The 15717-nt window shown below is 37.9% G+C and overlaps 1 protein-coding gene across 4 annotated transcripts in view; it reads left to right on the top strand.

Annotated features, from left to right (window-relative positions):
* Positions 1–15717, top strand: part of C2H3orf85 (chromosome 2 C3orf85 homolog) — a 31188-nt gene that overhangs the window by 4404 nt on the left and 11067 nt on the right. For all 4 annotated transcript variants that reach the window (XR_008523425.2, XM_054551127.2, XM_054551128.2 and 1 more), the window contains one exon: positions 12310–12362. Coding sequence is in view for 3 of the 4 variants with exons in the window: in XM_054551127.2 (XP_054407102.1) it covers positions 12310–12362 (53 nt within the window). In the remaining variant the exon portion in view is untranslated. The remainder of the gene's footprint in view (positions 1–12309; positions 12363–15717) is intronic.

Genomic DNA, 15717 nt, shown 5'->3' with positions numbered 1-15717 from the left:
GAAGCAATGAAATTTGAACAATGCCTTGAAAGATGAACTTACATTTGCCAGAAAAAAGAATCAGGATTGGCATTCTAGGTAGACTGCCCAGTTTAAAAAAGAAAAAGTATGAAGCTGCCTGGGCATTCAGTAAGTAGCTCATTATGTCTGGAGTGTTTTGTGCAAAGTAGGGCGGGAGAAGAGGAAATGGAAGTTTAGATGGAACTTGAAAGGGAGCGGAACTCAGCTCATGGTGAGCCCTGAATGCCATGCAGAAAAATTTGAAATGTATCTTGAAATGAGTGGGAAACCAGACCCAAGCCTCCAGCAGTGGAGTACCGTGAATGAATTTAGGCCTCATAAGGATCATTCTGGATGCATGTGGAGACTAGACTGGAGGAGTTCAACACTAGAAGCAGGAAAGCAGTTAGAAGAGTGTTGCAATAGAAAGTAAGAAACAGAACTCTTGAGCTGGGGAGAATCTTGATATTAAACAAAGAAAAAGTGAATCGGATGCCCTGATAACTTATTTATCTGGAAAGGTCATCCCTAAAAGACTTGAAGTAAAGTGAAGAAGAGATAATGGAGGTAAGAACTAGAGTGGTGTGAATGTAAGGTCTTGATTAGGAAAACTTAGGAGCAGGCTTTTCTAAATGAGATCAACAGATAGGAAATGCATGGAGAAAATATGTTTTGGTGGCTTAATTTACTACTTCTGGTATCTGAGAAAAGCAGAAAAGAAATAGGGGCCAAAAGTCAGTTCATGCTTTTAAGTCTTAAATCCTGGGCAGATGGCATTGTTGTTCATAGTACTGGGCAAGTCACAAAAAATTACCAGGTTGAGAGGTGGAAGAAAATCAGTTCATTTTTGTCAAAGTAGGATTTAGCACTAAATAGCATATCAAAGTAGAGAAAAATTGTCAATGAAGTTTAAATAAATATACGGTTTTCCTATCTTCAATGGAATTAGCTAACAATGGGTTGTCATTTTTTCCATAAAATACACTTTTTGTTGTGGAAAATAACTGGTGAAGTTTGTGAAACTTGTGTGTCTCTAAAATCAGAGTCTGAGGAGCTAGCTCATGGGGATAAAAGGAGCCAGTTAAAAATACCAGGAAGGAGAGAAACACACATAGGTAAACAGAAGGGGACATGCAAAGTCTATAGATATTACTTAATACCTTTTAAGACTGACCAAAAAAATGTATAAAGAAAATTTTCTGCACAGAACCCCCATTTAGATGCTATTGTCCAATTTCTGAATTGAAGCTGTCTGTCAACTCAATTGGCTTCCAAGAATTACGCACCAATCTCAATCTGAAAAGACAAGACAGGGTTTTCTATAATTGTATTTGCTGGGATTTGTCCATGGAAAATGAAGAGAAAATAGCACATACAAATTCCTCTCAAACTTGTTTTATCTTCTTTCAGCAAAACCTTTTAAAAAAAACCCTGGCAAATAGCCAACTTTGGTGCATTATTAGAATGCAAAGTGATAAAACAAGACACATTGATCTTTGGGGCACTCTGTAATAAAAGCCTTTTAAGAAGTTCAAAGGTGGAAAAAAACCTCACACATGTAAGGAAGACTTGTACCTTGACCTTTGAGCACAGCACTTACAGACATGCAATGAATCACTGGTAATTCAAAGGAAGAGGTAAGCACACTTTTCCTGCTGTCGCAAAAAGAACTGCCTCTTAAAATTTCTTATCTAACTCAAATTGCAGACTTTTGAAGTGAATCAAATTGTCTTGTATTTTCTCCAATAGACAAATGTCAGTCTAAGGAACTTACTTACCCATCATTATATTATCTTCCTCTCATATCATACTACAACAACATGCAGAAAATGCCTGGTATATTTTAGACACTCAAAACTTTTTGTTTCTAATTGACAATTTGTTGACTATCTGATTTTCCTTTTACTAGTGTCATATCCCTCCCACATCAAATTGCCAGACTTCTGTCATTTGAAGTAAGCTTTAAAATGTTGTGTCGTCTGAGCGCAGTGGCTCACGCCTGTAATCCCAGCACTTTAGGAGGTTGAGGTGGGTGGATCACGACGTCAGGAGATCCAGACCAGCCTGGCCAATACGGTGAAACCCCGTCTCTACTAAAAATACAAAAATTAGCCGGGCATGGTGGGACGCGCCTGTAGTCCCAGCTACTCGGGAGGCTGAGGCAGGAGAATCGCTTGAACCCAGGAGGCGGAGGTTGCAGTGAGCGGAGATCACGCCGTTGCACTCCAGCCTGGGTGACAGAGCGACACTTCATCTCAAAAAAAAAAAAAGTCGTGTCAACCTAAATAACAGAGAGAGGCTCTCTAAAAGAAAAAGATATCTATTAGGAACAGAGCATTGCAATAGGAATATGCATGCCATAGTAAACTATGTGCATATTCAGGGAGGTAAAGGAAGTCAAAGATTTTTTAAAGAAAAAATGAAAAGGGTAACATAATTGTTTTGAAATAATTATCCTTGGCTACAAAGATCGACAACGCAAAGGTGATTCCCGTCCAAGGTTAGACGAGCAGTTGCTGGGCAGATGTTCTTGCAAAAGTATTTTTTGTGTGAGGTCACGATGGCCTTTATGCAAGGTTATGATTTTTGCGAAGTCTTCTATGATAGTTTTGTTATCAGACATACAAGCATGAGAACCCTCTCTGCCTGGCCTTCCCCAGCAATTTTGTCAGGGTTTTTGTTTTTGTTTTTGTTTTTGTTTTAACACTAGTGACTATTTTAATTCTGACAACTTTCACAGTTGTAATAAAAGCATTTTAAAATAGGCACAGCATTTGTGTATAACCAAAACTGCACACTTTTAGAATAATTTTTTGTTTTATTTATTTATTTTATTGTTGGATGTTCATTATTTTTGTTTCACTATAATAATTATATGACCATAAAGTAATAATTTTTAAAAAGCCCAACCTGTTAAAAGAAATAAGCCTATAATGTGATGTCAGGGACCCTCTACCATCAGCCCAGTACTCCATCATCTCTTTATTTGTAGCCTGAAATTTCTTCAGCAAGGCATAATACCTTTCATTGTACAGATACCCCTGGGAAAAAATGATAGGGTGTGGTGGAGAATTGCTGAATGCTGGCTGATTGTAAAAGCACTCGTTTCAAGGTTCCAAATTCTGAAACACTGATATTATCCTGCTCTTCTGGCTGAGAGGCATTTGCTGGATATTCCTAGCTTGAATGGGGACTGAATTCCTGTCCAGATAAGGGGACTGACTCTTAGACTTTATCCTGGTATGAAGGTTAATGATGGAGCATCTTCGTGGGTCTTCTCACTGATAGTGTGAAATGCCATTGGAAAACATTGCATCAATAAAAAATGCCAACCGGCTTTGATATGCCATGTGTATTTGGAGATTGAAACTCCATGACATCTCTCAGGTTTCCAAATTCCACACCTTTTTGTGTGGAGAGGTTGGGAGGGAGAGTGAGTTGTTCGCTCTGAGTCTGAATCCCTTCCACAGTGGCTTCCTGCCTTTGCATCATTCTCTGTAACAAGCATCTTTCAGTCTCTCTTTTTTTTCGGTTGGGGGGAGCGTGGGAGTATCTATTTCTCTTGAAATCACTCACTTGTCCTTCCCCTACTCCTGGAAGAAGCACTATCTACCCTCTAATCAGTTGCTATCAAACTAGTAGATGGGTTGTCTGTATTCAGTATGTCACTCCCTGCCAAAGCGAATCACCTCATCTTCTAAGGGGGCCTCCATCTCTAGGTAGCCTCTCACTAACGAAGAGTAATAGTTGGAGTGGATATCATCACTCCGAAAGCAACAACTCCAAAAGTGATATTTTCTTTTTTCATATATCCAACCCTTACAGATAAAAGTCTTCATAAATACCAGAGCTAATGAATATTTATTATAATTAATTTCCCACTGGCAAAATTTTCTCCCAGAAAGATGTATGCCATATGCCAAGGAGTTCATGGGACTGGGTTCATTAGATTTGGATGTATTTTTTATTTTATATTTATTTTATTTTATATTATTATTTATTTTATCAACTTAAACATTCGAAAATTTATTCAAGACAGCTAGGTGTATGACAAAATTGTATATAGTTGATCATATACTACCCCCTCTTGTGTCTTTCACCTGTCTCTGGTGCACAGACATACCCCAACCTCTGCCATAGTCTCATCTTTATACCTGTATCTCAATCAGATCATGAAATATTTTTGTTTAATTATCTTAGATTGGGTGCTAATATTGTTTATTCTTTCTAGGTTTGTAGTTTCTTTTCCTTTTTCTCATTTTCCTTTTCAGGACTACATGTCTATACTCTTCACCCAAAGCTCTTGTCTTTATAGCATCATAGTTCTCATCTAGAGTGACCAAAGGCTTACGTATTAGTCCGTTCTCATACTGCTATGAAGAAATATCCAAGACTGGGTAATTCATAAAGGAAAGAGGTTTAATGGACTCACAGTACCACATGGCTGAGGAGACCTCACAATCATGGGAGGAGGCCAAGGAGGAGCAAAGGCACATCTTATATGGCAGCAGGGAAGAGAGAGCGTGTTCAGGGGAGCTGCCTTTTATAAAACTATCAGATTTCATGAAACTTATTCCCTATCATGAGAGCAACCTGAGAAAAACCCATCCCCGTGATTCAATTGCCTCTCACCAAGCCCCTCGCATGACAGGTGGGGATTATGGGAGCTACAATTCAAGATGAGATTTGGGTGAGGACACAGCCAAACCATATGGACTTACTACTCTTGAGAAGAAAATCTGATGGTAACAGTGGAGAATACAGCATCCTACCAACACTGGAACATCAAAAAGGCCAGGCTCTGTAACCATTATACCTCTATTAAAAGTGGAATTTCTATAAAATTCCTCCTATGAACCCTTGGTATGGGGATAATAATAGTTTTGAGATCCTTGGAACATGCACTAAATTTGATTTTCTAGTTCCAAAGGATAATATTCTCAGGCTTGCTTGAGAAATATATATTACAATTGATAACAAAGAAAAATGATTATGATAATTCATTTAATGCCTATTACATGACCAGGATACATTAAATAATCTGGATTTAAGACTCATGAGAAAGTCATTAATTCTACCTGAGGAACCTTCAAAAAATGGAACCAAGGCCTGTCATGGATATAGGAAGCCCCTGGCAATCTCCCCAACTCACTCTTGCCCATTTCCATCTGCTCTGGTACATCTTGTTTCCGTGAAAAAGAAATTAACCCATCAACCTGTTGGGTGACCTCAGTGGGAGTGAGAACTAAAATTTCACATTAGCTTTAACATGTTGGCCCAGAGATACAAATAATTTAACAATTTTGAATTACTAGGAAGGAAATGGAATCGGGAAATGGAGAAGGAAGATTGTAGAATAGCATTTCTTGTCTTTCTCAAACCTCTCTTCTATTCAAGAAGGAAAGGAAAGAAAAAACAATTCATCAATGGACCCATGCTACTGGGGCTGTTCCTTCTGATATTCTCTATCAGCTTTCCAAAAACTCCTTTTTTGTCTGGGCACAGTGGCTCACACCTGTAATCCCAGCACTTTGGGAGGCCGAGGCGGATGGATCACATGAGGTCAGGGGTTCAAGACCAGCATGGCCAACATGGTGAAACCCCATCTCTACAAAAATTAGCTGGGCATGATGGCGTGTGTGTGTAATGCCAGCTACTTGGGAGGCTGAGGCGGGAGAATTGTTTGAACCCAGGCGAGCTGAGATTGTGCCACTGCATTCCAGCCTGGGTGACAGAGCTGAGACTCCATCTCAGGAAAAAAAAAAAAAAAAAAGTCCTTTTCTTTATGGAAAATCAGAAGTTGGTAGTAACAAAACTGCCCACATTTGAAGGGTTTTGTCTTTGCTACTGTCATGGACTGAATTGTGTTGCCTCCCCCCAAATTCATGTTAAAGCCCTAACCCTCAGTACCTCAGATTGTGACTGTATTTGGAGATAAGGCTTTTACTGAGGTAATTAATTAAAAATAAGGTTGTTGGGATGGGCGCTAATCCAATCTGGACTGGTGTCTTTCTAAGAAAGGGAGATTAGGACACAGACACCAGAGATACGTATGTGCACAGAAGGATGACCATGTGAGGAGGCAGCAAGAGAGTGGCCGGAAAAGAGCCAAAAAGGAGACTTTAGAGGAATTCAAACTGCCAACACCTTCTTGGACTTCCAATCTCTAGAACTGTGAGAAACAAATTTCCATTACTTAAGCCACCCAGGCAGTAGCATTTTGTTACGGCAGCCCTAGAAAACTAATACAGCTACCCAACAATCATGCATGAGAAGTAATTTCTACTATTCTTATGCATCCGCTGTGGCATCCCTCATGTTCTCCTTTTAACCTCTTACACCTTCCAAGCCAGGACTCAGAATTCTGTTTACTCTCTCCTATTCCCCTACCCACTCATGGCATTTAATTCCCATACACCTTCCTCCATATCCCTTTGCTGTATCAAGTCTCCGATTTTTTCCCCAAGGACCCAGGAATTTCAAGAAATACTTTAAATCCTTCAAAGCTAAGCCTTTCCCTGGTGAATCCAACTGTTGGTTTTACATGCACTGGACTGAAACACATGTACTTAGGTTTGATCCTGAGAAAGTCACACTGCTGAGGGCTCAATTACTGGTTGCAGCAGAAAAAGCGTCATAAATCCTAGAACAGCCTTTACCTCAAATCTACGCTAGATTATCAAGTTTATCTTCTGTAATTACCAGAACCGTGGGAACAGATTGAATCCCTATGGAACTAATACTAATGTCCACAGAGCTACCTGCAGAGAAAATCTGGCCTTGTTCAATGCTACAGTGACTCTCCAGAAATGCTTTTCTTTTTTCTTTTAGTTTAGTGAAGCATGGAAGACTTAGGAAATGACAGACTGTGTTTTGATAGTGAGCCAATTGGGCAAGGTCCCTTGATAGTTCTGTGCTCTGTAAGCGAGCTAGCACATTGCTGATGCTCAATAAATGTCACATATTGTCAACTATCAATTATTCAGAGTGTAATGAGAAAAATGCCTTGGCATGCATTACTGCAAAGCTTAATCACGAAGCTGTGTGACTCTAATACCATATCATGTAACAGATTGGCGTTTTACTTAAACTGCTAGACTGTATACATTTGTATTAATGACACATCTTTAAATGACTCCAACTTGTTTATAGTGACAACCAACAGAAATCACTGAAATTATTGAACATCAGTAACATAGAAAGTTTTTAAAGTAGGCCTGAAGAGTATTCATAAATGTACTGTGATGGCCCCAAATGATGCCTTGCTGATGCATCGTGTCCATTCAAGCCCCCTGACCTTTCCTCAGGCTCTCTTTTCCTGGATTTTTCTTCCTTCCCCAACTCAATTTGTCCTCATGGGAAATTCCAACTCACCTCACTGGGAAACATTCCCTGAAACTATTTTCTCCCACACAAGGAACAATTGTGATGTCTGTTTGTAATGCTAGTACTTGGAACAGTGCACATGGAGTATGTTCAAATAGATGGATTTTGAAACGTACTTAAAGCCTAGAAAGTGTCCAATAAATGGTTGTTGAATGAATGAATAACAACTGAAGGATAAGACTAAATTCTCAGTTTTCTGTCTTTTAATGCTACTCTTTGGTGCATATACAAATTAGGAAATAAATGGAAAAGAGTGAAAAGAAGGAGACCTTGGACAACATGAGCTTAATTGTCACCTTCAGACCCAAGGTCATGTTGGATCATCTGAAGTTCCAAGATTGGTCATTTTAAGATCCAAGATCCAATATGACCTTTGATCTTAAGATGACAATTAAGCCTCATATAATGGGGAGCTCTCCTCTTCCTCGGTGCAGGTAGGATCAGTCAGTCTTTCAAAGATTCTGAGCTACCTACAACTACTTGTTCAAGTCCTTAAGCTACATTGCCAAATATTAAACCTAAGTTATCTCAGACTGTAGCAAATTTTTTTTTTCAGACGGAGTCTCACTCTGTCACCGAGGCTAGGCTGTAGCAAATTTTAAAGCCTGCAGTAACCACGTTAAAATGAATACAAGGGCCGGATACATTTCTCTAACCTTTTAGCTAATTTCTCCAAGTTAATCTGGCTCCTACTGTTAATATATGGTGAATATATGCCCTCATATCCTGATGACAGCAGCATTAAAGCCTCGGTAGATACGAGAAGAAGTATAGTGTACTTGAGTCGAGTGGAAAGATTAAAGAGAGAATATACTTCTTCTGTGTCCTCAGCAAGGCCTGATTTTATTCTTAAATTGAGAAAAAAAATGAAAACAAAAGTTTCAGCTTCCAAGACAGAACCATATTCTACACAATAATTGAAAAGTAGTTTTTAATTACACCAACTAGGTCTGAATCTTGTTATCTTGTGCCTTGCTAAAGAGCTACTTTCTGCGGGTAGCTCAAGACTTTACAGAAACCGTCATTCATTCTTAGGATGTGGTTGCTAGGTCATTCTCTGCTTAAATACCAGGATATTCTCCCAGTCCTAGGAAAGAAATGGCGCCCCTGAGAGGTTTGACCTGATAATGATGACACATTATACTAACAATACAAATTATAGTAAACCTTTATTTGTAGTCAAATCAGTTAAAAATGATTCCCTTAACAGGTGCTATAGTAAAATTTTGCTCTCATGTAGCAATTATTTGAGAGTCTCAAATAACTTCGTAAAAACAAGTGCTATCACCTGCTCACTTCCAATAGGTTGACTGTAGTTGAAAGTTCATTTCAATGTTTAGTTAAGAGTTAATATCTTCTCCTCCCCCAACATGTTGGCTGGCTCTCCACCTTTTACTGATGCCAGTGATGACATTGAATCATGCCAAGCTGTACTATGCCCTTCATTCCTTCTTATCAGAATTTTATAAATGAGCATTACATTTTCCAAAGCTTTGCGGTTTATAGGGTTGGATTGCCTTGCTGGCATGACTCAGAACAGAAACTAAGTTCAGCTTGCTTCTTAATAGTGTAAAGGTTTTTTTGTTTCAGTGTTTTTTTTTTTCTTTTTTTTTGGAGACGGAGTCTTGCTCTGTCACCCAGGCTGTAGTGCAGTGGTGCAATCTCTGCTCACTGCAACCTCCGCCTCCCTAGTTCAAGCAATTCTCCTGTCTCAGCCTCCCGAGTAGCTGGGACTACAGGTGTGTGCCACCATGCCTGGCTAATTTTTGTATTTTTAGTAGAAACAGGGTTTCACCATGTTGGCCAGGCTGGTCTCATACTCCTGACTTCAGGTGATCCACCTGCCTCAGCCTCCCAAAGTGCTAGGATCACAGGCGTAAGCCACCGTGCCCAGCCAAAAGGTTTTTTTGTTTGTTTGTTTGTTTTTTAACCTTTCTTTTTTCTTCTTTAAAATTTTTTAAATGATAGCAGATCTGATTTCACATGTTTCTCTTCCAACATTTATTTTTCGTTGATATGTAATATGGGAGCTTACCAAGTTCTGTCATATCGTATTAAAGTAATGATTTCTAAGTATAGAGCATCAGAGTTGTAAACAGACTCCATTGACAAGCTTCATTAATTCTTCCCACTTGATCTTTCTATTTTTCAAAGATATTCCAATTTGATTTCAAAGAGCATTACTATATCTTTATAATTAAGATTGCCAATTTTCATGGATTTCAGCTTTTTTCTTTCATAGATCATAAGAAGAGACAAGTTCTGGGGAAAACTATTTAAAACCCAAGCATCAACATCAAAACAAAACTACAACATTCTATTTGTTTTCTGTAGCCAGTTAGAAAAGACTGTAAACTAATAGGCCAATGCAGGAAAATACTGACTCCAATTAATTCAATTTAATTTGAATCAGTTAATTCAATTAAGTTCAGTAATGTTTACTGAGAACTATTATATGACAAGCACTGTGCTAGGCACTGAAGGCACACAAACAGGAGTAAAAGGTAGTACCAGCCTTCAGGAAGCAGGTAATCTACCCGGAAATACTGAAATGTACCTACATAACCATCATGTGGGAAAGCATGGCCTAACGATTAAAGGTATGCAGATGTAAGAAAAAGCAGCCAAATCTGAATTGGGGGATCCGGGAAGGCTTCATTCACCAGGAAGGATAACAGTTTCTGGCCCATGAAGGATCTTGTATATATGTTCACCTTCCTGATAAAACTGAGTTGCCCAGGCCACATTCACCTCTGGGCCCAATTGGGGCCACACTCACATAATTTGTCTCATTTTACTGGCTCATGCTTTTGTGTGTGAACCTCATCTCTACTTCTGCTGTAAAGCTTTACTCTGTTATTTCTGAACACACCTTGGACAAATTATGAAACTTGATAATACTGTCTCCATAGAATTGCTATATTAAATGAGACAATGTGTGTAAAAATTTGTGGAACAGCTGTTATTATTTTACACTTGCATTATCTAACCCATCCAAAATAATTGACTGATGACCCATTGAGAGAAGTAAGGTAAAAGAGATAGGAAGCAAAGCCCCTCTCCCATTCCTCCTCCAGACAAACTTCACTTTAGGCCTATAAGTTGAAGAATGATAAAAGTAGAGAAAAGAAAGATAAATTTCTCTTTTGGTGCTATCATCTCCCAGTTTAAAAAACAAAAGTTTTTGTTCTCACTCATAAGTGGAAGTTGAACAACGAAAACACATCGACATAGGGAGGGGAACACACACACCAAGGCCTGTCAGCGGGTTGGGGGGAAAAGGAAGGGAGAGCATTAGGACAAATACCTAATAATGCATGCGGGGCTTAAAACCTAGATGATGGGTTGATGGGTGCAGCACACCACCATGGCGCATGTATACCTATGTAACAAACCTGCATGTTCAGCACATGGATCCCAGAACTTACAGCAAAATTTAAAAAGAAAAAAGAAAAAAGAAAAAAAGTGTTTTCCTATGATTTTCTTGATATTATTCTAGTTTATCACATAACTAAAAATGTATACCTCTTTACAAAGTAAAAAATAACGGAGACTTACGGAATTGTGGCAACAGCTATTGCATCTCCAAAATCTTGTATAGGTGGACACATGGCTTAAGCTTCCAAGATTTTGCAGTGTGTGTTTCTAGTTAGCTGTCTTCTAAAACCTTTCATTTATCAGTAAATGGAGGCATAACTCCCAGGTAGGTTTCCAAACACCCTTTACAATTTAAAGATAGTCATCAACAAAGTTGTTTTCTACCACTTTTATAGATCCATACCAATTCATTACAGATTGCATAATCTTAACGAAACTGGCACACAGGCATAATTTGTCATTAAGAATAAATTGTATGATGATGAACTTAGTCGATTAGTCAAGGCACTGAAAAGGGCAATTGTTTGAAAAATGAAAGTACTGTTCTGGTTGTATTGATTATGTACTGTTTTTGGAACACATTTTACAATGTGTACATTTTGTACACATTTTACAATGCAGTAAAACATTCCTTGTTTTTAATTAAACTTTTTTTTTTGAGATGGAGTCTCACTCTGTTGCCCAGGCTGGAGTGCAGTGGCATGATCTCAGCTCACTGCATCCTCTGCCTCCCAGGTTCAAGCTATTCTCCAGCCTCAGCCTCCCAAGTAGCTGGGACTACAGGCGCGTGCCGCTGCATCTGGCTAATTTTTGTATTTTTAGTAGAGACCAGGTTTCACCATGTTGGCCAGGCCAGTCTCGAACTCCTGACCTCAGGTGATCCACCTTGGCCTCCCAAAGTGCTGGATTATAGGTGTGAGCCACCACATCCAGCCAATAATTATTATTTTTAATAGTTATTATTATGACTGCTGGTAGTAATCCACAGTATAGATATATCACTCTTTAATATTCAGTTGTTGAATGACATCTGGCTTGTTTTTAGTCTTTGTCTATAGCTAATAAAGCTGTTATGAACATTCTTCTACAGATTGTTTTTTAACGTAAGTTTTTATCTCTCTGAAACAAATGGCCAGTAGTGTAATTGCTGGGTTGGACAGTAATTGCAAGCTTGAATTTTTAAGAAACTACCAAACTGTTTTACAAAGTGACTGGACAATTTTACATTTCCACCAGCAATACGTGAGTGATCCAGTTTTTCTACCTTTTTTTAACATTACGTTAATCTATGTAGATGGTAAAATTAGTAAATAAATGAATTACCCATATAAGAACAGCCTGTAAAAAGCCAGTTCAAAAAGTCCAAAGGGTAAAAAGGCAAGAGCTATATAAAAAAGCCACCTCAGCCTCTCTCTGACTGTGTCTCAGCTCACAGGGCTTCCAGGTATGCAACAAATGCTTTATACTTCTGAAAAGTACCTGATATACCCTAAAGCTTTTTCCAGCTAAATTATAGTAAATAAATCTTTTTTTTCCCCAAAATAGGATCATGGCCTATAAAATACTTCAAGTAGCCCTGTGTTCAACATTGCTTATCGGTAAGAGCCTATTTCTTTTTTATCTATCATGTCTCCTACAACCATCAGGTTGATGATACCTTTTGTCTTCTTAAAGAAATGAACAAACACATTTTTATCCATAGGCCTATTCTATAGCACTGGGGAAACCAAACTATTGTAGAAGTACAATACAATTCATGTATGTATTGAACATGTTAATGTTAACTCTGTGTGTGTGTGTGTGTGTGTGATCATTTTATTTCTAATTATATATTAACATGATACTGTTGCTAAGAAGTCTAATTGCTGCCTCCAAAGAAGTGCTGTTGTGTCCTTGAACAAAGAAAATTTTAAAATATCTTTCAGAAGTATAATACTTACATAGTACCATTATATGAAGACCTCAAAGTACTTTGGGAACATGAATTTATTAACCTTTAGGGCAAGCTGTAGCTCAAAGTGGTGCTTTAAAGGCAGATCAAGGAAGGCACCAGAGGCCAGGCGATTTGCTGCCAAACTGACCCGGTAACTCAGTGGCTTCTATCAAAATTGAACTGAGAAGTCATTTGTTTTGCTTGTAACAAAAACTGAAAATACTTACAAAGATACAAATTATCTTCATGGTTAAATCTCTATAATTTATAAATATTTTTGATGCAGATGCTTAAATTAGAATAAACTTTTGCTTCTATGAAAACCTTGAGACTCATGCACAAAAATTATATTTTTCCTGAAGCCCTTCCCACACATAGCTAGATAGATGTATATATGTGTGTGTATATATATATATAAAAAATAAGCCTTCAATTCCTAAACATAGAAATAATTTTAATAATGAGTTTTAATCATAAATATTGCAATTTGCTGTTGGGTCATGTTTAAATATGTGATTTAAACATTTTTAGCCAAGTTATTATTAAGCAGTTATAACCAAAGCATATACAATCATACACAATTACAGCCCACATCGCCAGATGAAGAAAGTGAGGCTGGCTCAGTTTAAGTGAGTGTCTCAGAGCACATTGTAATTTAAAGTCGTGAGCTGGTTATAACTCACCAGTGTAATGCTTTACTTTGACCACTGATCCGTGCAGTTGACTTTAGAGGGGGTAATGGTGGTGGATGCCTGCAAGGCTAAAGCAATGCCGGCGGGTCCACATTTGCCTATGAATGCTGCAGGGTCAAAAATATTTGACAAAGGAAATGGTTCTGCAAAATTTTTAAAGAGGCTTCAAAGACTTTCTTAAGAAACAAGTTTGAATTTACTTCAACTCCAACTGAGATACAAATATGTCTACCTATAAAGACAACTGGTTTGATTGACTTGACTCTAAAAAAATAATTATAAAGTTATCTAGTTGAAGTTTATAAAATAGCAAGTTGAGAACTAGAAACTAAGGACAGAGTTGTATGTACACTGCTGGATTAGCCCTTCAGATCTCAGGAAAGAAGGCTTCACTGCTTGCAGATTGAGGAGACTGACGTCTTCAGAACTGGATTCATTCATTACAATAATTGGTTTAGCTGACAGTTTCTACATCATATAGCTCTAGAGAAGAAAGTAGTAGCTTGAATGAACTTTCTTTGCTTCTTTTCCTCCACATTTTCTTTTAAGAATACAGCCTATTCATCTGTACTTCTCTGAAGCCCTTCTGCTTATTATAAGAAAACCACTATTTTTTTAAAGTTTATTTTCATGTTTTTTAAGTTTTCTCTATTATAGCTTAGTTGTCCAACAAATTACTTTCCTTTAGAATTTGATTTAAGGGAGATAGGGAGAAGGTCTCGTTTATCCATTTTCCTGATGGAAATGCTGAGGCCAAAAACAATGAAAGGCCTTATCCAAGTAATTAAATTTATGGGCAGAGTTGACAAGTTATTGATTATTTTCAAAGCAGTAACTTATACACATTGGAGCTGATTCTCTAGTCAGAGAATTAGAAGTTCAAGTGTTGTGACTTGATTTAAAAGATAAGCATATAAACCTCTCTTGAACATTTAGATCAAGAATTGCCTTCTTTCAGAAATGAAGGAGAGGTAAAGAAAAAAATTTTTAATTGCCTTCTTCTATAATGAAATCAGCAAATGTTAATGCTACTAATTTAAATTCCTTTTATGTGTCAGGGGCTTTGCATGGTCTTAGTCAATTCTCATGACCACTCTGAAAATATTAACAGATGCTGTGCTCCTCATTTTAAAGAAAGAGGGAACTGAGGGCTTAGGGAATTCAAGTGACCAAGCTACACAGTCAATCAATGGTAGAAGCTGCATTCATGTCCTAATCCTACATCTACCACTGATGAGAACAAAACTCTTCTTTCTGCTACACAAACTCTCCCCTCTGGCACTGCAGTGCCTGACATGGGCTAGCAGTAGCTCACAGAGCAAGACCTCCTCTTGAAAAAGTGGTGGAGGCAGTATCATAGCCGTTGCTTCCACAAGAAACCACCAGGAGTTAAGAAGCTGGGAGACCATATCTGACAAAATTGAGCAGAACCAGGACACCAACAATGACTTTCAATGACAGTTCCTAGTTGTACTAATGGTGAAGAGTAGCAACAGGGCATTTATTAAAACCAAACAGCTTTATATCACATACAAAGGAAATATGGAAATATGGAAAAAAACATATTTGAAAATTGTTTTTCTAAGTGAACCAACTTTTGAACACTATTAAGAATTATACTGGTGTTTTTTTGTTGTTTCTCATTTGTGTGTTTTTTTAAAGTATTGCTTTCATTGTTCTGCTAAAAGGAAAAATAGATTTATTTTCCCTCAGCAATCATGTTCTCCTGATTGGATTTGGCAGCTGGAGTTGACCTATACACGAAACAATTTGGGGTTCCATGCCCGTATTGTTGACCTGCAATCAGATCTGTCCATAAAGTGCAAGTATGTCTTCTGGTTTTAGACAGGGAGAATAATAAGCTGCCTTTAGTCTGTTTTTCCTCTCGTAGTTCCACCTCTTATTTTTCACTCCACAGTTAGTAACCAATGCCAGTTTGTCTTGAAAGATTTTTGATTTGCTTTGTTTTTTGACAAGAGCTTTTAAGCTCACATATTCTAACACACAACCCTGTCAGCATCCCCAATCCCTTTCTTTTTGCTTTCTTCTCTACCATAGGAAGACTAGCCCTTTTCAGTCATCCCTGCAGCCCTCCAATTCCTTAGAGATTCTGTATTCTCTGACACAGTTTTGGTTTATTTTAAAAGATTTTGTTCTTAATTTTATCTACTCACTTGGGCTTATGACTGATTGATGATCTCAAGAAGATACATAATGAGAATAAACTGGAAAATAATTTAGTTGAAAAAAGAAATGTTGTTGTAGGAAAAGCCAGGTTCTTGTCACGTGACCAGGAAAGATTAGGTTCGCAGACACTTTGAAGGGTGA

The sequence above is a fragment of the Pongo abelii genome, chromosome 2, assembly GCF_028885655.2.
Source record: "Pongo abelii isolate AG06213 chromosome 2, NHGRI_mPonAbe1-v2.0_pri, whole genome shotgun sequence".
Lineage (NCBI taxonomy): Eukaryota > Metazoa > Chordata > Mammalia > Primates > Hominidae > Pongo > Pongo abelii.
The sequence above is the reverse complement of the archived record's forward strand: the minus strand, read 5'-3'. Positions and strand labels throughout refer to the sequence as shown.